Here is a 27,838-nt window from a genome sequence, read left to right as displayed (position 1 = left end):
CTGATTGTCTATCTGCTATAGGTAGGCACTTTGTTTATAGTGCTTCTATCCATCATAGCTTTTCCCTCTGCTGAGTCACCCTTTATCCAGCCTCCTTATTAAGTCTCCATAAAGCCATAACCTTGCTTTTCTCACCTATGACATCCATGAGTTCTCCTAGTGTTCTGAACTGGCTTCATCTGGACCAAGAGGCTCAATCTTCTTTAGAATAACTTAAGGAATTCCTAAGTATGGTAAGGCTTAAAAACTCCCTCAGTGAAGAGTGGGCAACTGGGAGGTGGTGTCTCTAGTTCCTCTCTTGTTGGTTGGGCAAAGTAAATGGCAACTTAAGAGTCATAGAAAATGTGTGATTTATCAAGTGGATGCATTTACTTTACCTAGTCCTGAGCTCAAGAAGACGCAAAGCAATTTGGCCAATTTGCTACATGTCACAGACTATAGTAGACAGTGGGAAAACTATTCTTGTTTGAAGCAATTTTCTCCTACTACAAGCTAATCCAGAATGTTAAAATAGTTACTTCCCTATTTTACACAAGCTTTTGGTTCTCTTCTCTTGCTTCCTATTAGGGTCTAAGAGAAGCCCCCCAAGAAAAGACCAACAGTCACATTTGCAATAAACAAGAGTGATTTATCCAAGGTTGGGGTGGCAAATGGCAACCCCCAAAGAAGGTCACAAGCACCTTTTAAGTGGAGTTAGGGAATTCCTAAGGGAAGAGGGATTAATCTGGAGCTTATTGGTAGAGGAAAGATTAGTCTGGGGGCTGATTGGTGGGGAGGCCCTAGTGGTTAGGGACACTTGCTGAACCAGTAAAGGGACTATGAAGTACCTGATGAGGTAGAAGGCTATGGGGTGCCTGCTGATTGGTTGTCCCTAAGTTGTGGTTTTCCTGAGAACTGATTGCTCAGCTCTGATCAGTTCCAAGGAACTGAAACTAAGGCCTGGTTTCTGTCAGGGATGCTAGGAGAGCCTGTCATGCCCCCCCCCCAACCCAGCTCTCTCACTTTCCCTGGGCAGATATGTTAGAGATGAGATTGTACAGTTTCATCCAAAGTTAAAACATTCTATTGTGAAGGAAAGTCCTTCAGGCATAGGTGGTGAAAAAGATGTGACAAAACAAAACAAACAAACAAAAAAAGAAACCCAGGATAATTTAAGACAGTGTTTAAAGGCAGGTAAGACGACAGAGTGTTCTAAAGGGAGGTAAAGCATTTTATCCTGCAGGAGAAAGTCATTAAGACAGGATATAAAACCTCCCAGTGACATCAGGAAGGCCCTAAATCTGACTAGTTTTACTAGGCCCTACCCTCCCCAAGATTATATAAGCAGTAAAGACTCCAGAGTCACTCTCAAACAAGCCAAGCTGCCTAGGAGAGGCTCAGGTAACCAAGCTGCAGAGCATACTCTCAGACAAGCTGGGCCACACAGAAACCAGCCACTCTGCCTGGAAGAAGCTCAGACCAAGTGACATTGTTCAACCCGTTGAGTTGCCTGTAGTAGGCTGCTCAGGGTGCTCCAAGTTTCTAGCTTTCCTGAACTATCACCCATGCTGAGTGATAGAGATGTCTTCGAGTCACTTCTGCTCCTATAAGTAACCCCAATAAAACTCATTGGTTCACCAAGTTCATGTCCAGACTTTGATATGTCATCGAGGCTAAATAAAGGACTGTTTGTGTCACCCCGGGAATAGTGTCACACAACAGAAGGTTCTCTCTCTGAATACGTCTAGAGGATGTTTCATAACATGGAGGTCAGGGTCATGTAAAAGGATTTCAGCTAATACATTTAAAAGTCATTGACATCTTTATAGGACGGTATTTCAAAGCTTTCTGTGACTGACCAACTGTTGGGCTGTATCATTTTAGCTACCGAAACTTTAAGGGTGATATGATTCATCAAGAGGAATGCATTTCATGTTACCTGTACAAACACCCATACATACACACCTATAAAGACTCAAAATCATGAACATGGCAGAAGGTGGAAAGGTGGAAAATAGTTCTATTTTCTATAGTCATTCTCTTTGGAAGTCTAATAACGTATGAACATCATCCCCATGGATGAGAGTGCATAAAAACACCAATGACCATGTTAGTAAGAACATGCTTCAGCCTTTTCTGTGTTGAGTTGAAAGACATGAACAAATCAGCTCCGTGAGAGTCGAAGTCTTTCCAATCTTAAAGAAAAAAACGGTCTCATCTGAATAGACAACGTAAGGGCTTTTTGAGATTTCCTTATAATTGTCTCTTGGCTTAGAGACAAAACAGAAAAGAGATCTTGACAAATGGGAACTGTTCTGTGTTAAGCAATTTTACTGGCACTTTCCAAAGACTGCTTGAGACTGAATTCCATTCAGACCTGAAGAAACATTTAATGTATTAAATAAAAAATGATTATAGTTTCATATAATACTTCATTTCCAATAAAATTTATAATGATAAACACTGACTAATACAGACCATTCATTACCACTAAAATTTTCGCAGTTAAATCTAGAGATTTTTTATAAACATACACAACTTTAAAAGCCACATTTTAAGTGGATCTGCTCAAACAAAAACATAATTAAGCTTAAGTAAAACAAGAATGAAAAACTATGTTTTCCAATCCCCCCTTGGATTTTTCCTAATTTTGTTCAGTTAAGGATGTATTTTAGCATATTCGTGAACCCCTAGAGTTTATATAAAACTTTATGCATATATGAATGACTGTATTTTTCTAAGAACAAATAGTTTTCAGCAAATTCCTAAGTGATCTATGACCCAACCTTTTAAAATAGTAGACTTTTCAGTATTTAATTAAAGGTGATAGAAAATATGACTTTAATAAAACCAACAGGCTGCATGACATCAACTATTTAGAAAATTACAGTTGGCCATGAATAGCAATGGGTGGTGCCATTAAAATCTTACCAGGCAGTATCTATGAGTTTATATAGTCCTGTTCATCCCCTTATCTTTGTGCTAGTATCCCATAATATTTCTAGCCATCTTATATACTTCAGACCCGCCACACAACAAAAGAAAGAAGAGAAAATGCCCTCTAGGCAAGAAGGAAATGAGTAAAATGCTTCTGTTTTCCTTGTCCATTCATTGAGTCGGATGCTCATCACATCTGACCTCATATATAACAGATGCCAAGAAAAACTTTTCATGTGCATCTTTTCTCTCCTTGCTTAGTTGGTTCCTTCCTGGTGTTCAAAACCTTGGGTTTCATGCAGGTTTAGAGTTCTTAAACCTTCAGTTTCTTTCTCCTTTCTTAAGACGCCAACTAACCCAGGTCCACTCTAGCTAACCACAGTCAGTGGCTGATTTTTGTTTTCATTTATGTTTTCACATCAGCACCATTGCTAATGCTATTAGCATATTTAAATGTTTTTGTATTTCATAATGAAGCCAATGAACAGACTTGGTGAGTAGAAAGTGAGTAGAAATCCTCTTTCCATGAAGTTGTTTGTATTTTGACCAACTTAAATAGTAAGTCAGGAAAAAAAATAAGACAAACAGACTTATACTGGGGAACTATTTTGACAGTGGAGAAACAATAGAAAGAAGTAGGCTCCAATATTTTCCTTCATATTCTGCCAAGCAACAGACAACTTGATATCATTTCATTGTCACTAGGACAAAACATGAAAACATCTGGAGAGGAAATTCCATCCTGTCTAGGGTTTCTCATCCTTACCCATGCTTGCTTTGTGATATTTTACAAGGGCCTTTCTTTTCCCCCCAGATTCATGTTCTTCATGTTTCTATGCTTTTTCCCATACTCTGTGTTTGACAACTAATCCATGTGAATGTATTTCCTTAGTGTTTACACATTAAGCCAATGGTTCACCCTCTCTGACATGGAGTAAAACAGATATTCTTATTCAATTGAATGATTTAAACTTCCTCTTCTTATTCTTCTCCCTCAAACTCAGCTTGAAAATCAGCACTTAACTGCCAATGTGTTGGAGATAAAAGAGAAAGAATGCCAGATGCCCCTTCACCATGCCTGCCTGGATTGCTTTCTACCAGCCCATTCTTTCACCAGGCAGAGGCTCCAGCCTACCACCACCAGATGATCTGGAGCTATCCTGCCTGCCTTCAACCCAGGGCACCTGGGCTTGTTTATGTAAACATTCTTTCCTAGTCCCTAACAGCCTTATATACAACCATGCCACAGGCTCCCTCAGGACAGACTTTCCTGAGCAAGCACTCCCTCCCAATCTGACAGTTAGTCCTCCACAGCCTTTCTGGTAGAACTACAACAGGGAAACTCTGACACTCCTGATTGCTCTGAGACACCTTCCCCAACCTGGGGTCAGAGATCTGCTGTGACAGATGGCATCACCTTAGCAATCCCTGCCTCCACTCATGAAATTATTCTTCCTTCCTTTCCCTCCATCATTTTGTTTTTTGTTTTTGTTTTTGTTTTGAAAGGACTGCACTTGTTTGCTATCTGTGTTTTGGAGCTGAACCTTTTGGTTGACTCTATGCCATCTGTCAGGGAAAGCTATTGAAGTCATCCTCATTAAGCCCACTTGGTGCTAAAATATTTACTGATATTCCCTTCTTGCACATAAATACAATTTATCATAACTCTAAAATAGTCTGCTTCTGATTTACTGATAATGCACTGTATCAGAAATATAAGTAGATCATCCTCATTTATTATGGTTAGTTTATAAAGAAAGTCCAAAATGTTTCAGCTATTGTAACTTCATTAACACTTGGGACAGGACACTTTTTCTAGAGTTCACACCACTGTGCCCTGGGGAGTAGTGTATGCACTGTCTTCCTCCCATGAGTGGTTCTGACTGCATAGCATTAATTGTTCTTTCTGTTCTATTGATGACTGTCACCTCTGACAAGCTCTTCTGTCACTATCAGAGTGAATGATGTCAACAACCTTAGCCCGTCTTACAGAAATTTGGCCTGAGGTTGTTTTGCAATACTTTTCCTGAGCCATCCCAGTCTTGAAATTCATAAACATTTTTTTCTTTTATATCTCAACAATTTGTCTTTCGTTTATGCAGCATATCAATAGTTCTCATATATATATTATATCATTGAAATATGTCTGTAATTTCATTTAGCAATCACCAATCAGTAGCTAATGCATGGCTAAAACTTTAATTTTTATCATGAAGATTCTCCAGTAACTGATAATGGAGACATTGTGGCTTCCACTGAAGGAAGGTACAACTTTGAGCAGAGAGAGACTTTCTGAAACTGTTAGCATCATAATCTCCTGATAGGATCAGTCAGAGGGAAAATGTCTATGCTATCTAGTTGCTAACACTGTCAAGACAAAACTTCAAAACTTTCATTTGCAAGGGAATACTTCTTTTCAGTTCTTTGAGGTGACAGTATTTACCAAGTGACTGGTTATAAAATTTGTTTTCTGGGAATAACCTAGCCAAACCCCTGGCCATGGATGGCCAGCCACTACCCTCAGGTATGGGTCCCTCTGATGTCCTACTGTGTTGGAAACAGGTTTTTTTGTTGTTGTTGTTTACATCTTTTAACAACTTTAAGGGAATTTTATCAGGACTTTCAACAACAACAATAACAACAACAACAACAACAAAAATATTTCCTTTTGGATCCTCACTTTTATATCCTATATATAATCTGTACACCATCAGAGGTGCTATAACTGAAACTAGTCCCAATTATCAGTTTATTGCACATGAATTTTTCATAAGGTATTTAAGTTAACATGATTTTACAAAAATAAATCTGTTTTCAATGTTTATTATTTTATCTATTGAAACCATCAAAATAATTCAAATTGCCAAGGTATTATATAGGTTTGATATCTCTAATCCAAATTTTCAAATTTTAAATGTTTCAAAATTGTAAACATTTTAAACATTGACATGACATTGTAAGTTTAAAATTCCACACCTGACTTTATGTGTAATTAAAAATAAAATCCCAGGGACTGGAGATGAATGACTCAGTGGTTAAGAGTACTGGCTGCTCTTGAAGAAGACCTGGATTCAATTCTCAGCACCCACACAGCACATGGCAGCTCACAATCTGATACCCTCTTCTGATGTGTAGACATATATCCAGACAAAGTACCCATACACATAAAATATATAAATTAAAAAGAAACTCAAGTGCACTGAAAATGTTTTATAAAATTACTTTCAGACTATACATATAAATTGTCTATTAAAATAAATTAATATCATATTTAGACTTGGGTTCCATCCCCCAAAAAAGATGTCATACGTATTTATGAATATCTCACAGTTGAAGCCTTATAAAGTTTGAACTGCTTCTACCCTGAAGAATTTGGATAAGGGATACTCAACTGTACTAGAAACCTTAGCTTTTAATAAAAATTATTGTTTTTATATTCATTATCATGCATGTCAAAGTTGATTTAGAAGAAGAGACAAAAATATTTGTAGCTTCTTCATCAGAGCTACGTAAGACCCTGAAGTATACTGGTCCTTCTGTGTTTTACACTTTCTTAATGTCCAGTTCAAAAGTCCTTACCATGTGGCTAGTTAGAAAATAACGGAATTTTTCTAATACCTTAAAAATATTTGAGTACAATCCTTATAATTGAATATGTAATGATTTTAGAACATATGTGACATGACTTTTATTTCTTTTTTGTTTGTTTGTTTGTTTTTGTTGTTGTTTTGTTTTTTGTTTTTGTTTTTTGAGACACGGTTTCTCTGGGTAGCCTTTACTGTCCTGGAACTCTCTGTAGACCAGGCTGGCCTCGAACTCACAGAGATCTGCCTGACTCTGCCTCCCGAGTGCCAGGATTAAAGGCGTGCACCACCACCACACCTAGCGTGATTTATCTTTTAAGTAAATTAGCTTTCTTCTGGATCATTTGAAAGCATAATAATCTTAGAGCGAGGTCAAATACACACTCACTCACCTGCTGTGTTTCATACTTTTATAATCGAAGCTTATTTTTAAAAAACAGTAGATAAGCTTATAAGTTCTGAGTCTCTATGTTTGTGCTTATTCATGTTTATATATACTTATCTGTAATGTTCTTTGAACTAAATATTCTTACTAATGTTTTATCTCATTTGCATGCATCATTCAGTTTGCATAATGCTCAATGATATGCCATGTAAAGACAGTCCCTGAGTTCCTTCTGTGATCTAAGCTGGTTTAGCTATAGCATGTGTCCTCTCACTATCTACCAGGTCGTCAACACCAAGTTGTGTGTTTCCCAACCACAAAAGAAGCACATGTGTGACTATCTCAGCAAGAAGCTTCTCGTAGCATTAGAAATAGAAAATACCCAGAGGTAAACAAGAAACACAACTTATTAGGAATTCAGAATGCTAAGTAAACTTGAAGTAGAGAAAAGCCAGTGTTTTAACATCCTTACAATGGTTTACAGGTATGTGACTGCTAGAATAGGTCATTTCATGACTCCTAAGTCCAAATACTCGTCCTCTTGTGTTAGTCACCTTGTTTTGGAAACACTGATTCATTAGAGAGAGTTCTAGACTGCGTTGTGAACCAGCCCTTGCCCTCCTGTCAGAGAGCACTCACTTCAAATCCACCATGCAGAAAGAGAGTTTGTAAGAGCTCAGTTGTCCTTCCCGTTTGTTTGGCAGCGACCCCTGTCGGCGGCACCTCTAAAGACAGAGTGGTATGCCTCCTGGCCAGCTGCTCTCACTCTTCCTAACCACTTCCCATGCCCTCAGGTAAATATAAAAGAATGACAAAAAAGACAGGATGGAGAAAACTGAAAAAAAAAAAAGGTCCTTTGTCGCTCTGACATCAGTTCTCTAAGTAATTAAAAGCCCTGTACTTGATTACTGTCCTATAGTTGGAAACTCTTGCTGCCACTTAAAGGGGTGATGTTTACAGAGAACTAGGTGCTAAAACAGGGTCCATGTGCTTTTCTCAGAGCCAGATAACCATCAATGGCAACTCTGGTGGTGCAGTGAGTCCAGTGAGTTACTATCAGAGGCCTTTTTCCCCTTCTGCGTACTCCCTTCCAGCCTCACTCAACTCCAGCCTTATCATGCAGCATGGCAGATCACTTGGTAAGTACTGCAATCATGGTTTTCATGGCAACTTTAGCACGGCCACTGTATATCACAAGAGAAAAATATAAGGTGATGAAGTTGAGGAGGAGTGGCCAACACCACTCTCTGGTGACTCTAAGATTGGAGGAATTAGAATACAAAGAAATTGAAACGAGGTCTCTTGCTATTCAGTGGTGACAATTCCATCTGTAGCTAAGCCTGGAGAATGGTAGTTGGTATTTAAGTGACAGGATAGAAAGAACAGGAAAATACCTATTGAGAGAAGGGGGAGCTTAGAAGACCCAGAAAACATTAATATAGTGCTTTTCTATTGAGCTGGCTTAATCCTTTGTGGAAGAACTCTCATTCTAGACTATTCCTCAGTTATAGTTTTAGAAAAATAGTTGAACAATTGAAATAGTGTAAGAGGGGATCAAACAGTCAAGTCCTGGATCATAACATCATAAACTATCAAGCTGAGGTTTGAAGGCCACAAGTCAGCATTGGGGCAGCAGGAAGCAAAGGAGAGCTCCCTTCAATGAAGATCCTACAGTTTATAAAGACAAGTTCTTAACCCATTGGAGATTAAAAAATTTAGCAAAGACATGGCCCACAACCTTCTGTGACTCCAGTTCCAAGGGATCTGACTCTCTCTTCTAACCTCTAAGGACACCAAACACACACAAAGTATGACTCTTTGTCCCATGGCTTGTCTTAGTAGACACAGTTTTCCCCATTCTACCAAATAAAAAAAAATATAAATACTCAAGTATAGACCAGCTTTGACTTTAGACCTAACCTGTAAATAGATTTTACATGGTTTTATATAAAAAATGAACATATAAATATTCATTTCAAAACTTCAAGCGTATAATTTTGTGGGTCTTATTAACTCTTTAGAGCCTCCTGGAAAAGTCCTGAGCTACATTAAGAAAGAAACATTCTTATGTCACAAAATATATTAGCATAGTTTAAAAATAACATAACTTTTCTTAGTTGCTAAAAATTCAATGGAAAAATTCCAAAATGTTCTTTGAAAAATCTTACCAAATTTAACCATTATGTGCCCATGATTGAGAACCTAAAACTTTCCAGAATAACAGAGCAGAAAGGATGCTAAGGAGAGCCTATGTACACAAACTTCTCAAAAGAGAGGGCCCATCTTACAGCCACTGCAGGTCAACAACAGAGAGACAACTCTAGAACACAGAACTGTACACCATTGTGTAGTTGGTAGCAGACGCCTTTCCCTCTTCCCACACTGATGCTAAACTGAACAAACATGATACCACAAGTTTACTAAAGAAGATTTTGTGTCAATGTCAAGCCCACTCATTGTAGAATTCAGCTTCCATAGCCAACAAAACTTCTATCAGGTTTTAAGTATAGTCATGGGACTCATTAAAGAGGAGTCTAGATATATTTGTGTCTTCTCTAATGCTACTCCTGGGAGCCATTTGCGAAGCTTGTAATGCTCTCCTTTTAGAGTGTAAGTAAGAAGAGCTTGCTTGTGCCAATTTTTTCTCTTTAACCACCAGTCCACAGCTCAGTTTTAAAAGAAGACTCTGCTATTTCAAGATTTTGAAATGTAATTATGCATTATTCGACATGAAAATGAAACTTTCTAAATTGTTTCAGCCCTAACATTTCACTAAATAATTATTAAATGTGACTCTTTACCCCATTGCCTATGGTAGTAATCAGTTTTCCTGATTACTAATATATATATACACACACACACACATATACATACATATACTCAAGTACAGACAGGCTTTTACTTTAGACCTAAGCAGTGAGTAGATTTTACACATAAACTGTTTAACATGGAAAGAAAGTTCCTGTATAAACATTGAACAAATTCCAACTGGCCAAGGCAATGATGGGAGTGGAATTTACAAGTCTACCCTACCCTAGGTGAACTTCCTAGATTTAGTCAAAGACAAAGGATTGCAAATATAACAGCCTGAGGGCCATATAAGAAGAATATTTTCCCTTTCATTGCACCATCTGTGTGTTTGTACACTCATATGAACTATACATGAAGACAAACTTGGTACTGTTTCTTAGGCTAGGACTGTACCACATCCTATGTATTCAGAAAACATTGGTTGTTGACAAAAAAAAAAATCCTAGCATTGTGGCTGTCTCATCAAGGCCTTTGAGGAATTGAATTAAAAAGTCAACCAGGGTGAACTATATTAAAAAATCAACACTGTGACTTCATTTAAAATAGCTTGGGAAAACAGGATTTGTATGGCTAACCATTGACACATGAAGCAGTTTCATTCCTAGACTCATCCATTCAATTCAAAAATGCCTTAAAATGCTTTTATGTCACAAACTAAATTGGAAATGGGCTTAATTTATAATAGTTATGATATAATGATATCGGCCTAGAAAGCATGTAACACTAAACACCTATATAAAAATGAGTTAAAGTTACAAAATGTTTATTTGTGATTATTTACATGGCTTCATGAAAAGTACATTTATATGTATGATATAATAGTTCATTATACTATCTATACAGGATATTGTATGTTATAAAGGTTCATTATCTACACAGGTTATAAATATTAATTGTAAAACACATATGTATGAAAATGTATTCCATACACACATATATGAATATAATCAGCAAATGCTACCATGAAACCTAAGAATTTTTCAGCTTCCACAGAAAAGAACTCAGAGACAGGCCAGCTAAAGCAGGCCACACAGAGTCTAAATGAAGGCTCAGTCAGTCCTGCTCACCAAGTTCTGAAATCTCAAAGCAGCAGGAAGTCACATCACTATTGTATGATGTGACCACCAATAATGTTGTTTGTTTTTTCAAACTGTATTTTTAACTCAGAATGAGCAGACTAGGTAGTGTGCATGCTCTCTATTACTCCTGACAGTGTTCTAGAGCTTCATAACATTAACATGAAGATGGAAAAGTTGATAAGCCTCGTGTAACTTTAGTCCTTAGGACACTTGTTGTTCTCAAAGGATAAAAAGCCATGGCATTGGTATTTTCCCATAAAACCAGCAATATTAAATAAAAATTCAATAAATTGTAATCATTGAAAAGCAGTTATTTATCCATTAGCCTTGCTAATGTATGTTTAGATTGAAAAAAAATTAACTGAATTTTATTTTTGATTTATTTTATGAAATCATATCTTTGGATCAATAATCCTATTGCCTCTCTAAATTTACTTGTCAGTACTTCTGCATATGGTAGTCAGCAGCTTCACAAGAATCGTATGTGACTAATGACATGAGTGAAGTTACTAGGCTTCTTTCAACTTCTGCCCCTCATCTACAGGGGTGACCCTTTCCCTCCAAGATTACTGCAAGGAAGGTGAGGTGAGACACATTCAGTGTCCCCCAACGTGGCTGCACATATCATTTGGCAAATTTTCTTCCTCTCACCCTTCTTTGTAAGATGGTGAGGTCCTTGTTGTTCCATACATACGTATACATAATATCCACTTCTGAATGGGGGCGGGGTCAAGTATGTGAAAAGGCATGGACATAGAAATGGGGTTCTATCATGATTGGCAATCAGTGTACAAAAGGTACAATTAAGCTATAGTCTGTATTTTCTGCACAGATTCTGCAGAGACGTATTCCCAGCATGCCCAGTCTCTGGATGGCACCATGGGAAGCTCCATCCCACTCTACAGATCCTCAGAAGAAGAGAAGAGAGTGACGGTTATCAAGGCACCGCATTACCCAGGGATCGGCCCTGTGGATGAGTCTGGCATCCCCACCGCCATTAGAACGGTAAGCCATGCCTGTCAGCATGCATGTCTTTCCCGGTCTGCACATGAGCCTGACAAAGGATGGATTGTGCAGGCGTGGTGCATTCCTAGGGTCTATCATGAGGACTGTCTAAGCCATCAGAGCTCCCATGAATACCATGCTGTGTGGCAGAGGGACAAAACTGTGGAGTGAAAACGATGACACAGTCTGTTTTTCCCTTTGAATTTGGAAATTGTGAAAATGTGGGTTTTCTTAAATGACACTTTTTTTTTCAACTTTCTATCAAAGAGTGGCAAAGCCTAGAGAGAAAAAGAGAAAGGGAGTGAAGGGAGTAAGTCCTTTCACAGCATCCAATTCCCACATGCACTGTAAAAGAAAAAGAAAAAAAAAAAAAAAAAGACAAGTGATGATTTGTTTCTTGAAATGGATGTGAGTTCACACCAGGGGATGGGAAGCTGTGAACTGGGACTTGGGAGGTGAGATGATTGGAGCAAAGGGAGGTAATATCATAGGAAGGAAAAACTGTCTGTGAAAAGGGGAAATGTTACATGTCCCTCTCAGCTGAGCCAGCTGAGAACTCCCTGGATAAGTCAAAGCGTTGAGGGCATTTCTTTTTTTTAAGTCTTTAAACTCTGCCAAAGTGTTACTCAGTGTGCAGGGGCAGCCCTTTCTGGCAAGGCTCCTCCGCAGAGCCAGAGCCTAGGCAGGCAGCTGAGTGCTGACCACATCCACTGCAAGAGGAGGTCTGTCGTGGCAGAGAAGGAAGACCCAGGGAGCCAGGATGAGCGCCATGGCATCTTTGCAGGTGAACTTGGTGGGGGTAAGAGGAGGAGGGAGCCGCTGAGGCATAGACATTGCCTGTGTGCCCACATAAAGGGCTGAGGTGCTGCCAAGAGTAGCTTTCCCTGAATGGAAACACAGGGAGCCAGGGACAGTAAGGGACCTAGGGAAAGAATGTGAAGGATATCGGGACAGACACAATGGTGAGAGGGGAAACATTTGAAAACTTTTAAAGAGTGAAGCATGAGTTTTTTGTTTTGTTTTTTTTTGTTTTTTTTTTTTTTTTGAGTTTGCAGTGATCATGTTTTATATACAGACGTGAGTTCAGAATTGATTTATTCTTGGCTTTGATACTGTAGCTGAAGCCAAAAAATAAAAGTATATCCATATAGCATGCACTTGGGATTTAGACTTCTCAGATTGTTAAGGATATTGAATGTGACTAATAAAGCTCGAAAAATCTGAGTTGGAATGATGATAGTCATATTTGAGTGACAGGAAAAAATCCCAGGGCTTGTTACTAATCTGCTCCGTTCGATGACAGTTGTATGTTTCTGGTGGCAGTGTTTTGACATTTTTTTTCCTCTCAGAATTTCTGACTCAAAATGACTAAATTTTAATTTTCCCATGATAATGAAGGGGCAGTGACTCAGACAGGAATGGTGTGTCATGGATTTTGCCTATTAGCCCTTGAGACACAGTATACACAAAAACTAAGAGATTATTGCTCTCTGTGCAGTTATAGATTCTGTCTGAAACATTCTATCTAAAACCTTAAGATATGTTTTTAAGTTAGTAAATGATAAGTAAAAATGGACACATCAATGTGATCTGTTCTTTTTCATCTATAGATTTTTAATCTGTAATGTTTGATTCTCAAATCTTTGTTAGGTTTTCAAGGGAAAAAATATAAAATGGAGGTGATAAGTAAAACCCAATTAATATTAAAAAGGTTTATATTTTCTGATGCCAAATATAAGCAACTACACCCATCCACTAATCATGTGTTGTTAATTTCCCTTATAGAAAACTGAAAGTGGATTATTAGTCACTGCAGAAGTTCCTTAAAAGGAACCCTGGCCTTTTCTTTGTAACTTGCTCAGACCTTTAAAACTTTACAAGGAGGATCCTGTTCATGTTTACTACTTTGCAACCTTACGAATCATACATCCAAGTATAGATCTGTATTTATAAACGTTGAATCTTGCCATCCCTAGGCCAAGAATATCCAAGGTTATTTTTCTTTCCTCATTCATGTAGAAAGTAATGATTATCAGACTCAAGTTGCCTCAGCTTCCTGCTCGGTATATACACTAAAATCAGCACTGAATCAGTGTGCCATGTTTGGGTATCCTCTTAGATAACTGTTCCCATGGTAACAGGATAGTGTTAAGTGGTCCAGAAACTTCTGAAGACAATAACTGAATACTCAATACTTTAGAGTCCTTGCAATGAAGGGTGACAGCTTTGCAGAGCACCCTTTCTCCTGTGACTGAGGATGCCTACATCAGTCTTTTACTGCCATCTTAAAAACAGTAACAAAAATCTCCAGGGCTCAGAGCCCATGAGACTGTGTAAGGAGGCTGGCTAGTTAAGTGGCATGCAAGATTTCTTTTTTCTGATCCAAATGTAACAATTGTTTGTATATTTTAGAGCTATCAGGGGCAAAATTAGAGTAAGATTGTGGTTGTGTTATATGTAGAAAATGTCTTTTTTTTTTTTTTTTAATGTCTGCGTGTTAAATTAGTGCACAGTGCTGATGTTTCATGACTACAAGAAGATGGAAGTTGAAGCCTGTTCTGATAAGGTCAGTGGATGACAGCTGCATAGCAGAGTCCCAGAAGTTAGTCTATGCAATAAATGCTTTTGAAGGACACATCCAAAAGCAAATTTCCCAAGTGTGAACTTCCACATTCCTAATCTCAGTGTGAGACATAACATGCTCCCAAATGGCATCGACAAGAGGAATGAAAAGTACTCCTTTTAGAAAGGGACACTGACTTTGTAAGTCCCTGCTTTAGCAGCTTCACAGTCTCTCTGCCAGCCGACTAGGCATTTCCTGGCTTCTCTGTACTCACCATATAAAGCTAGCAGATGGTATAACTGTGAGATCCTGCCTGATATAGACCCTCTGGCAAGTGCAGACAACAATGCTGTCCGTCAGGATGCATTGCCATATACAGTGATATAACTCCCTTATTCGGCCTCCCTGTCCCTGCCGGTTGTGTCTGGTACAGTGAGAAACTACTTTTATACACAGCTGAATGTTCCTTTTGTTGTTGCTGCTCTAATAGCATAAGAGTATAATAGAAAGGAAGTTTAATGAAAGATAAGCCTGCCTTCAGAAAAATAAGTGGTCCCCTAAAGATATGTTCAGGTTATTTCGTGTATATATGTTTCTGTGTATGCATGTATGTGGACACGTGCACATGTGTGTATGGGTGTGCACAGAGAGGGTAGAGGTTAAAACTGGATATAGTCCTCAATTTCTGTCCAAGCTTTCTCACCAAACCCAGAGATGATTTTGCCCCCTCAGACCTAGGATTACAGGATCCCCCTGCCATGTCCAGCTTTTTAAATGGGTGCTAGAAATAGGAACCCAGGTTGTCATACTTTCATGGCAGGTACCTCACTGACTTAAGTCCCAACCCACAGGTTCCAGCACTCTGTTTGAGCCAGCAAAGAGCAGATTCCTGCCTCTTTATAGATCACCCCCGACACCAGTTCCTATCATTTGGTCATATATTTAATCATGGTGCCATCAAGCCCCCATTGTAAAAGAAGCCTACAAGGCTCTCAATAGAAGAGATGTTTATTCACATCCCTTGTGACTGTCAGAATTGTCTATTTCCAGAAGTCAAAATAGATGTAAATACCGTGCAGCAAGTTTCTAGGTGAAAAATTCAATGACCACATATATAAAATTCAATATAAACACCAGTTTCCACTCTGACAAATCCTAACCAATGCTTTGGTTCTTAAAATTCTGCTCTCATATATTACATGCTGGGCCAATCGAAGTTTCCTTCCCCCCAACAGACGCCACCATTTCCCCCTCAGAAAAGAACAAGCCTGGGGACATCAGCCAAACACAGGTTACCTACCCAATACTTTAAATCAGGACAATGACCTTAGAAAATCTGATGCTCTTTAATTTACCTATGCACAGAAGGGCTAACTCCTGCCATAACTAGTGCTGATATAGTCAAGATGAAGATCTCACTGAGCAAATGGTTGTGCTACAGTTAGAAAAGAGAATTGAGTTTCACAGCCTGTGAGACAGAATTGCATCAGTAAACAGGGTTCGCTCAGTTCTTCACTCCACAGACATTGGAGTTTCCCTGCTGATTTTAGCTAATGACTATTGAAAACCCCTTAACATACATTGTGAGAGACCCTGGCTCAAGAAAATAAGGCAGAGAATCAAAGCAGAGGGTGTCCGACATCTGTCTCTAGCTTCTACATGCTCACATGGGCATGCACACCTGTACACACATGCCCCCCCCATACATCCAAAGAAAGAAGAGATGCATCACTTTCTCAGATTTCTAGTTCTAGAAAGCATTAATTAGTAACTAAAGGCTCCAGGATTTGAATGTTGTTTAATATTTGGACATTAATTTCCTATTTGTATTGTAACCCACTGCTTCTAACACACCTAAAGCCTGGCACGCATAAAGAATGCAAGGCAAAAGTTGTATGTACTCCAATGTCTTGTCATAGAAGCTTTGAAATCATAGATAGACTTATACATATATATGCAACATGACTTTGCATTGTCTGAAACATTTGGCATTTTAGTCACTTAGACTAGTAAATGCCGATTTTGTCTTCACTGAAGCTAATCAGAATATCTACCAATTGAGTCAAAAAAATATCCCCTAGTTAAAATTTTAAATGTTTTCACAAAGCACTCAGAAAATTTTAATACTAATGATAAGGGGAATGGATCTGTTAAATGCTTTCTGGGCAAGCATGAGGACCTGGGTTCCATGCATAACACCATAACAGCATAACACCAAAAGCCTGGCATTGAGGCAAGCACTTTAATCCCAAAACTGGAGGGTGAAGACAGCACGGTACCTGGGGCTGCCTACCCTCATTGGTAAAGCCCAGGTAAGAGAGAGATGCTCTGTCAAAAAAAAAAATAAATAACCACAGGATCACTTCTGAGGAACAACATCTCAGATTGACTACATACATACATACACACACACACACACACACACACACACACACACACACACACACACACGTGTAATAATCTGAGCCCATAGTATATCCATGTAAATCCAGCACACTGTAGACTAAGGTGGACAGGTTATGAGTTCAAGGCCAGTTCAGGACACATAGGGAAGCCCTGCTTCAGACATATACTAATAATTGAAAGGAGCTGAACTTTCATCAAATATTCACTATTTACTACTCTAAATTAAATGAATCAAACCATAACACATACTATTCCAATTCAATAAATATAAGATACTCAACAAACTGCGTAAGTAACAGTTTGCTGAAATTGCCATCAAGTCATAGAAGAAATGCAAATCTACTATTGGAAATATCAAATATTAGCAGGGGTGATAACTTAAGAGTGTGAGGTCTCGGTTTGGGGGTCTGGGACTGAGATGGAGTTATAAGAGTTATAACATCATAAGTAGTCATCAGCATTGTAGAGGTTCTATAAACAGGTCAGGTCCACAAGGTTGCAGGTTTCAGGGAGAAAAAGCAGCCCCATGCCACACAGCTGATGAGTAGCCTATAGCATGTTTGGAGTCAAGTTGTCTCAGGTACTCGATAGCAGGGGAAAGGGGAAAGATTCAAACCTTTGGCAATGTGGGTCCATCATTCAGAATGTGGCACCTATAGCCCCTGAATACTTAGAGTGTTAGGTAAACTACTTTGGGGACAGTGAGGATTATATACTCACAATCACAGTAGAATGACTGCCATTTATTTTACACCAGCTGTAAGTGTGTGGGGGAGAGAGAGAGAGGCTGAATCATGGCCTGAGCAGCCTTAAGCAAACGTAACAGATAGGATTGTTAATTCTTGGATGTTCTCTTTGACAGACAGTTGACAGGCCAAAGGACTGGTACAAGACAATGTTTAAGCAAATTCACATGGTACACAAGCCAGGTACGTATGTTCTTCTGTGTTTTATTTTGCTTTGTTTTTTGTTTTGTTTTGTTTCATCAACTGCTTATGGGTTGAAGGATATACACTCAACTTTTGTATACACTTCCTTCACTCACCCGAAAACATCAAGACACCAGCAAAGTTGATGGCCCCTTCTTTTCAGCATGTCTCCTATTCTGCCTTTACCCCTAAATCATAGATGTGTGCCTCTGCCTTAACCATAGCTATCAAGAAGCCTCCTAAGAGGTACCCCTGGAGCTTACCAGATGTTCTAGCCTCAGCCCTCTGCACATATCTGCCTACATCCACACTGGGGCATTGTGCACTTCCAGACCCGCTATTGTTCCTGTCTGTGCATGTCTGTTTCTTACCACAAGAGTATGTAGTGGTTTCTCTTGATCCTCACTCAGTACAGTTGACAAGAGACCTTAGAAGCACTTTCTGATACAGTGGACACAGAATCTGCCTAGGGAAATGGGGACAGGGAACCAGTTTTTCATGTCTGACCAGGTCAGAGAGATACATCGCATTATAGACAAGGCAGTCACTCTGCGGAGCCCCAGAGTACAATATTTGGAAATACTAAGTGCTTTTATGTGCTAGGAAAAATATACATTGCTTTTTTTGCTATTATGTTTCTGTCATTTCTCTGACCTTCTGCTGTCTTGGTGACAAGATGGCAGAATCTGGATTATCATGTTTATGTTTCATTTTCTAGATGAGGATACAGACATGTATAATACTCCTTACACATACAACGCAGGTAGGATGGCTTTCCTCGCTTGCAATGACTAGTCACACTCCACTGTGGGGAAGAGCCCCATCCTTTGTCATACCACAACCACGCCGTGTTGTCAGTTCCTGTGATGAGGAGGATGGCTTACTCCCTTTCTCAGAGCATGCCTAACAAAAGATTGGTCCTTTCTCCTGGAAATGGGAACTAATACTGTTCTGCATCAGCCACCCCCCCCCCCCCCCCCCCCATCCCCTGTTGTTTTATTCTCAGCTTCAGGAATGTTTAACCACAGCATGAAGGACAGGGAAAAAAGAACAGACTGTGACCTGGTTACACAACAAAATAAAGATCTTTTTTATCGGCAGAAAGGGTGATTATAATTGCATAAGACCTCTCAGATATTATTCCCCAAAACAAGTCAAGCAAAGCATTTTACGACCATGCCCAGGCTTTTGCTCCAAAATGGAACCATTCATTGAAAGATGTGAGAGACTCCCTCTTGGCTAGGCCACTTCTCTGACTCAGAGATGCCAACGCTCTCAATGGAATGACTTCAGCTCCGGGCATTCCACTTGTATTTGAGTGTGCTAGTTTCTTGTGGAGTGGTCTTCATGTTCCTGTGAGAGATCCCTAAAATATGTCCCCTTTTTTCAGTTTTCCCTAAATATCACATCAGGAGGTTCTATCCAAGCTAGCCATTATGCCCTCATTTAGAGTACTCTTATCACCCTCAAAGAAAACTTCTTGAGATTCTGTCCTCCCTAAAACCTAGTGACTAGCAACCAGTCCTTTAACCGGGTGATTTTGCCACTCAGCTCCAAAGATAATTGAGAAAGAAAGTGGTTTAAAAAAAAAATCAAGCTGTTGACCTCTGAGTTAGACTGTGTATCCCATGTTATTTCATACGCCCCTCCTATCCTGGTACACCAAACTCACCTCCTTGATTCACCCCACAAGTTCAAGGCTGACTGGAGTTCACCCAGAAGCACTTCAGAGCAGGTGTCGTCTAATGTTATTTCTCATGGAACCACACGCATGCAGACCCATAAGAGAAGCAGTCAAGCACAGATAGACTTAGATTGAGACTCTGAGAGTGAGAGACTCGGAATTTCTATAACTTTTAAATATTGAAATGGGTCTGTCTCACTGGTCATAAATAAGCTGAAGTTTAGTTATGTTGCCCTGTAAGTTTTATCCTTCAGTTAGCCAACAAAACACCTATAAACACCTCATATTTTCTAATAAGCCACGGCTTTGTGTTTTGCATGCTATTCCTGCCACCCTCTTCTATTCACCAAAACTAATGCTTCAAGCCCATCTCTAGTCCCATAAGATCCATAATATATTCTCTGTCTCATCACTTCAAACAGCCTGTAATTTTTATTATGTCTTTCTCAGTTGAATTTTATTAACTGCCTCAAACACTTTTCAATCACGTGTCTTCTTGTATCAGCTTGTTCAGGAGGGTTCACACACCCCTGTCCCATGTGGGAGCTGCATCTCAAACATACAGCATGTTCTATATTTGTTGGATTGCAATTAACATATCAACTGTCTTATATATATCAGTATTACAAGGTATTGGCTACTATTTTAATTTTCCTCTGAAAGTTTACCTAAGACATTAGTTTCTGTGATTGGGAAGAAACCTTGCTGAGTATCTGTAAGTTTATTTTTTTTACTAAATAGCCTGAATTTTCATTAATTCTACAATAATGGATAATTTACTATAATCAGTACTTATGTGCAAAACAAATTGATATTTAATTAGTAAGTGATAATTCATACATTAATGTTGATAAGTTAATAAACAATGTACCACCTAATGTACATATTATGAATATGCTTGTTGATAATTTTTAAAAACCAAGGGTTATTTTGCAGAGCCCAACAACTTAATGCACCTTTTAAGTCATTTGTTTTGTTGGTTTTCTGTTTTTCAGTGGTAGGTCTGTACAACTCACCCTACAGTGCTCAGTCACACCCTGCTGCGAAGACCCAGACCTACAGACCCCTTTCCAAAAGCCACTCAGACAATGGCACAGATGCTTTTAAGGGAGCGCCCTCCTCAGGGCCTCCCCCCCATGTCCCGCCACGACCAAGAGATCAGTCCTCAACAGAAAAGTAAGGTTCCTTCTTCCCCATAATGGCTTCTCTTAGGATAAAAATTAACTCACAGTGGCACTCAGTGAAGAATCAGCCCAGTGCTATGGAGTGAATACACGTAAAGACTTATTATATTAGTCAATAGGGGGACATCATTACTGAGATCATGCTGAATGCTTTCTGGGAAGTCGTGGTCACACTCTCATAATGCTCACAGTTAAACTTGATGTATCAGGGACACAAACTAATTTTTGTTCAATAAGTGCATATGGGAAATAAAGAGGCCACAGATGTAGTTCTTAGGAAGAACATTTGTCTGTGTACTACAAACAATAAAACTTGTACATGCATGTGCACATGTACACATGCACATACACATACACATACACACACACTCACACACAAAATGCTGTGGGCCTTAGAGATGTGGCTCAAGGGTAGTAGCTTGCTCCTGAACCCCAGGTCCAGTTCCAATTCTTAGCTGAAATGGGGGAACAGTATGGTACATCAGTCATGGACTCTCAGTCTTTATAGAGATGAGGTAAAAATCCAAGATCACTCTGAGCTGCATAACTTCCAAGCCAGAATGAGGCTACACACTAATATTATGCCTCAAAATAAAACATACAAAATTAAATAAAATAACTGGAAATATTTGGCATGTCCCATTTGCTGTCCCACATTTGAGAGAGACTAAGCAGGTAATTTTTCATTTTCAACAATTTGAAATTTCATGTCTTCTAGAAACCAAGAGAAATTATTCTTAAATAAGGCATTTTTAACAAGTGTCTGTGACTCATTTCCACTGATTCTAGTTTTCATTTCTCCACTGAAATATTTAATAACCTATTGACATCCAAAGAAATTTTTATGACCACATTTCAATTGTGTTATGTTAGTAGGACTGTAGCTAACACTCCTAGTTCTTGGTAACCTTTACCAACAGCTGATTATGAGGCAAGTACTATGCTTAGCATTTTCCTTGTATTACATCATTTTATTCTGATAACAACCCAAGGGGACATATTCTCCATTACAGGGGGGAAAAAAAAACAGCTTTGAATGTTACAATAACTTGCTCTATTTGTACAGAGTCCAAGCCAAACCAAAATTCAATCTCAGATTCCCCTGAAGACAAATCCCATACTACCTTGACTGGTAATTAATAAGTAGTAATGGAAAGGGTACTTAAGGTTACTGGTTTTGATATTATTGGGGTTACTGGTTTTTATATTAGTGGGGTTTTAAGTATTTTCTATGACATATTGTCTTAGTTATATTGTTCTGTTGCTCAGACAGTAAACGGGACACAGTTTCACAAAGATATGAAAGCTGAAATGGGAAAGTGTGAGGGCTCTGCTGTAGAGTTCACTGATTACACCTAGAACTTGGTCCTCATTTTCTCTCTTGGAGCACTTCTCATTTTGTGAATAATTTCATCCCACTCCATTAAGAACCAGGATTTCCTAACTCAAAAGACCATATACTCCTTTTTCTCAAATACAAGTAAAAAACTATGTACCAGGCTGGAAGGAAAGCACTGACCCCCCCAAAAGCTTTTCTTCTGTGTGCATGCACACACATGCACATGTGCGTGCGCACACACACACACACACACACACACACACACAATCAATAAATAAACTCTGCTAAATTAGGAATTGACTGTGGGTGGTATGTCATTGGTGCTTTATGCACAGAATTTTTTTCAACATGTGGTTTGCTGTTCATTTACAGGCATGACTGGGACCCTCCAGACAGAAAGGTAGACACCAGAAAATTTCGATCCGAGCCAAGGAGTATTTTTGAATATGAGCCGGGGAAGTCATCCATTCTGCAGCATGAAAGACCCGTAAGCACTTGTCATTGATCAGAAAGCAAGCTTGCTAGCCTCCAGGTTCCCAAGTAAACCTGAATTTCACCCCCATTCTATTGTGCTCTTTGTTCTAAGTACCAACAACAGTGATAGTAATAACAGCATCTATAAATGGGTACCTACTGCAAACCAGGCTCTATAGTTTGTAATAATTCCTTTATCTTATGTAGTGTTCCCAACAACCCTATAAAGCAGATGCACAAAATTCCTGTTTTACATACCGATCAAGAGACTGAAGCAGTATTAACTGGATCCCACACAGTCACGTAGCTGGCATGTGTGGGAACCAGTTTAGCCTAGGCAAACTTTGGCTTGGTGTACTTCATCACTACTGTGCTGACTCCTCTGAGCAAGAAACCATCAGCTACTAGTCACCATCACCATAATTTGATTGTTTTGGACTATAGTATACTTAGTGGCTAACTATAATAAGTTAGTGGTACTTACCTCACTTCATTGGAAAACTGAGTTCCAAGTAACTATAGTGCAAGCCCAGTATTCTAACAAGTCTTAGGAGATGGGAAGGTCAAGACCCATGGGTGTGACCTGAGATCCAGCTACGGATAAATCTCTTCAGCCACAGAAAAAGATGAGTGGGAAGGAAGTAGTAGCTTGGAAGGAAATAAGAATGGAAGTCTTATATTTGTATCCCTCCTAAACCACCTTGTTAGAAGCCAGTGTTGTGACAAATGATATGAGAGATCATTTTGACAAGCCTTGTTAAATTACCATTTTATGGGGAGAGACTATTACCAAAAAACAAAAACAAAATAAACCAACAAACAAAAAACCCACAGGGCAAATTGGGCAAGGGTGTTTGTTTGAAAGACCAGCTAAGTGTCTTGAAGGCTCAGGCTGTAGAAAAGAGGGTGGGCTTGCTAGGTAAGAGTGACATACATCAAATGGATGTCGAGGATGTAAGAATGCATCTTCTCTCTTTTCACTCAGAGGTTATTCTTGAGAACATCCCTTTGTTCTTTTCAGTTCTAATTTTTGAAAGTTACATAAACAGCTAGGCAATTCTGTGTGGCTCTCTTCAATTCCTAGAGAGCCCTGTCAGCATCCCCCTTACTTTATCCCCCTCACTCTCTATGAACTACATTCCTACTCATGGGGAGAAATGTCATGGCCAAGTATCCCTTCTAGACCACAACAGTCTGTTGTCTGTATCACCATAACATGTCTGTTTCCCTGATTAGTGAATCCAGTCTCCAGATAATTTTTTAAGAAGCCTATCACTCCCCAAATTTTCTCCCAACTCTTTTTTGTCCCTAGAGCAAAATCTATTAATATAATTAAAAAAAAAAACTAAAGAGTAAAACCTACCAAAATCCTGTGGTTTCACTCTCTGCATGCTACACAAAGGGCTTTCTCCCCCTTCTCATCAAACCTTGACATGATCTGTTCTTTCTTCCATGGAAACATTCTTCATCATCTCTCTTTTTGTGGAAAGTCTCTCTCTCTCTCTCTCTCTCTCTCTCTCTCTCTCTCTACACACACACACACACACACACACACACACACACACACTAAAGTACGCTTTCTTTGGGGGCTTGTTCACCCTCAGCTGTGGGTTTGTAGCTCTCCTTGCCATATACATGCAGGATATCCCATTTTGACATCCTTATGACATGCCTTTAGGTTTCTTGAAAGCAGGTACCATATCTGGCATACCTTTTATCTATCTTCCATACCTAACCCAATGCCCAGCATGTGATACCTATGTAGTAAATAACTCCTTGAGTCTCTAAGTGAATGTGAGCTGATGTTGCCTTTGCCGTAGATGGGTAAAATTGGTGAGAGATTGAATCTATCTATGAGGTCCAGTGAGTCTCCATCAAGACATAGATGGAATTCAGCAATAACTCTAGCTCAGCTTCTGAGATTCCTTGAGGTATAGCATTTCTGCCCAAACACAAATACTCAACCCCTGACAAAAAAAAGTTCACATGCATCCTTAGAAATTGGGGGACAATCTATCAATTATCATGCTTGAACAGGAAGGCAAAGAGTAAATGCATTTCTTTGAAGCTCATAAATTTAGTAAATAATCAAATAATCATAATTGAATGTTTATTTGATTATAAATCCCAATGCTGACTAAATGGGCCTAATATCTGACCCTTGAAAAGGCCTTACAATCCCCAGTTTAACTGACCTGACCCATAGGTCAGTATACAGTCATTTCCAGTGTGCAGACTCCATATGACAATCATTGCAACTCTACTGGGATACTATTAATAAAAGCATTACAGATCATCTGAATTGGATACACTTGTAGATAAGCCATGTTAATTGTTCTTATGCTTAATAAAATAAAAATCTACAAAGACATTGTTACCTTTCTTATAATAGCTGTGCTTTCATATAACAATAGCAGAAAGGAACATATATTGGATGAGGTGAAATGCATGTAAACCACCAAGAATTAAAGCATAAAAATTTGAGAAGTTTTATCTGATGGTTTGACCCATGAAGAATTATCCCATTATGCAATAGTATTTGCTATGAAAGCAAAATAAATAGAAAGCACAGCAACCCATGCCTTGAAGCTTGAAAGCCACTGAGCATTTATGAGAACAAACTCATAGGTTCTCTAGTGTGTTTAGGATAACAGAGAGTGTGTGCTCAGTGGGAAGACTGAAAAGCAGAAAGGCTCTCAGACCTCAAAAGCATTTAAAGCCTTTTAAGTTGGGTTGGGGAAACTTGAAAAATTATCCATTCTAGGGAGTCTTTTTTAAGGACAATCACACATAAGCTCTGGTTGTAGTGTATCTGAAGCACTTTGTCTCACACCAGAGATAAGGTTCTTATTAAGCAGAAGGTTGCTAGGTTTGTAAAATAGCCTGAAATAAAACAGAATGTCCATCAGCTCTCTTCTGCCAATTACATTGGGAGGTAGCTGTCGTCTAGTGGATTCCTAAGTGTTCATCCTTGCAGGGGACGAAAAGGAGTTGCCCTGATGTGAGGTAATGAAGTAGTGACAATGTTAGGACACATATGCTGCAGTTATCTGGCTGCATATGTGTCAGTAACCATCACAGTGTTTCTGTGTTCTTCAGCAGTAGCTCCGGATTGCCACAGAACACATTTGATTGCAACTAAAGGAACTCAATCGATCAACCACAGCAAAGAGACAGTTGTACCATGTCCTTTAATTTTTTGGATGGGGGTGTCTATTAGTTGAGAGTGATTTTGCTGATTGTTTTATATTCTTTTGAGACGAAATCTTGCTATGTAGCCCAGGCTGATTTCAAACTCACCATCCTCTTGCCCCTCCCTCCTGAGTGCCTGCAAATGCAAGTGTGTGCCACCACACCCAGCCTATAAAACAAAGGCTCTACTCAAGTGTATACCACTCACTGCATTCGAGAATTACGGAGGATGACTTGTCACTGTTTGCACAGGTTCTAGCAAGTTGCTCATTGTGAGTGTAGACAGAATCTTTGTTAAACAGCAGGATTTAATAAACTTTTATTTCTATGTAAATATAGTTATAAATAAATATTTATAAATGCATTTAATAATGGGAAATTGCTATTTTTAGATTTATAGCAGAATGATAGAATCTGGGGAAAGGAAGCCTATATTTTATTATAGAAATGTATTTCTACAAAGGAGAATGTAGTCTATCCATTTGTTACAGATTTGCTTTAAGTCCAAGTTGAGGTGAAGCTAAATAGCTTGTTTTCCTATTTGTTTAGCAGATTTGCTGCCCTCTACTGTTCATAACATATACAAAGATAGAAAATATCAAGTATGCTCTAGGAGAAGGAAAAGTAAAAACAAGCACATGTAAGACCTATCACCAATGAAGCAACAAGAGCAAAGGCAAGAACTTCATATCCAATCCTAGGGTAAAGGCATAACCAAGATTGCTGTTGAGCCATCCTGAGCTGGGCGTGGTCAATGCTACAGGTGGGGTCAGGGTGGATATCTCACTACAATAGAGTTTTCAAGCCCCTCCCACCTCCAAAGTTTCTAGCTTTCCCTAGCAAAATAAAACACTGTAGCTGAAAATCGAGGTTTTAAAATTAAGAGTTCATAGTCACTAAGTGCACAGCATCAGGAACTACAGAGCTTGGGAGATCATAGGTCTCTTCCTGTGAAGAAAATGGTAATCCTCCAAATAGAGCAAAGTTACTGGTAAATTCTCTCTAATGTTAACCATTCAAAGACAAAGTCTCCAGCAAAGTTACATCATGGAAGTAATTACACACTGCAGCTGACATCATCTAAATAATGGAGAAAAGTAACACTTTATCACTAACAAAATCTTAACACTCAGAGATCAAAATTTTTAATTCAATGGAACACAGTTACTATTAATTCTATTTTTTTTTAATCAATGGGAATAGGTTACTGGAAGATGTTCTTTCTACAGACTACACTGTTAAATGGAAAACAAAAGTAATACTGACATAAATTGGGGCAAATATCTCAAGAGTTTCTGCAGTATTTTCTCATTCTATTAGAATAGCTTAATTATATTTGTGGTAAATAAATAAATAAATAACCTCATAACCAAAAGTAAAATAATACTAAAAGGACAGTTTCAGTTCTTGACCAACACTGTAGTATTTTTTGTACACTTCATGTGCCCCTCCAGATACCCACTTTAGGATGTTATCACCCACCATACAAGAGTGTTATTCACTCAGCATCAGTCCCAAGCAGATCCAGGGTTCCTCTGCAGTCTTTGTCATCACTATCCTACATACAATAAGCTTGACCTCTGCACTATTTTTGCTATGATGCCTCAAATTTTTCTATCATTGTGTGTAGTTACTATAATATCACCTTCTTCTACCATAAAAAAATATATTAAAATAAAACTATTCCCATGACCTTTTCAGTGGTATAATGTGTCATTCACTACAGGCCAAGTGGCACTAACAAAACAATGTTAGAACAATGTTAGAACAATGAAACACTACAATAAGTTCATGATAAAATGGTGGTCTATTAGGGAATGTGGAATATTTCAATGTCCCCAGCATTATAGGGTTATAGAGCTCTACTCAGTAGGAATCTTTGAGATCTGTAAGAAGTCTAAGAAAACAATGAGATTGGATAGTGGGTGTTCAGTAGACCTCCTAATATGGTAGTGTGGGCATCAGAGCTTTTCTCTTGGCTAGAGCAAGTGGATTTTAGGGAACAAAATAACTTTCTTAGAATTTTTCTCACTTAATATATTGTACCAAGCAACTATACACATTTAATTAGGGACGTGTGGTTTAGCAAAGAAGTATCTATGCACATATATGGTACTTCAAGCGTTATTTTTATAGACAAGCAACCAGCATGACACCCTCTAGCTGGGTATGTATTGTAAAAAGGCATTAAGGATATCATTGGGTTAAAGAAGGGCTTTATGTCTATGTTCTATTGCTAAAGTAATTGTATTTGTTTTTTCTCAACTGTTTATGTTTACACCCCTAG

General features: G+C 38.8%; 1 protein-coding gene across 1 annotated transcript in view; it reads left to right on the top strand.

The window, feature by feature from the left end:
• LOC127226523 (sorbin and SH3 domain-containing protein 2-like) overlaps positions 1-27,838 on the top strand; it is a 76,724-nt gene that overhangs the window by 5,153 nt on the left and 43,733 nt on the right. The window contains 6 exon segments of the mRNA XM_051190632.1: positions 7,886-8,024; positions 11,608-11,780; positions 17,612-17,678; positions 18,397-18,441; positions 20,364-20,538; positions 22,258-22,372. Coding sequence (XP_051046589.1) covers positions 7,886-8,024; positions 11,608-11,780; positions 17,612-17,678; positions 18,397-18,441; positions 20,364-20,538; positions 22,258-22,372 — 714 coding nt within the window.

This window comes from Phodopus roborovskii, unplaced genomic scaffold (genome assembly GCF_943737965.1).
Source record: "Phodopus roborovskii unplaced genomic scaffold, PHOROB, whole genome shotgun sequence".
Lineage (NCBI taxonomy): Eukaryota > Metazoa > Chordata > Mammalia > Rodentia > Cricetidae > Phodopus > Phodopus roborovskii.
The sequence above is the reverse complement of the archived record's forward strand: the minus strand, read 5'-3'. Positions and strand labels throughout refer to the sequence as shown.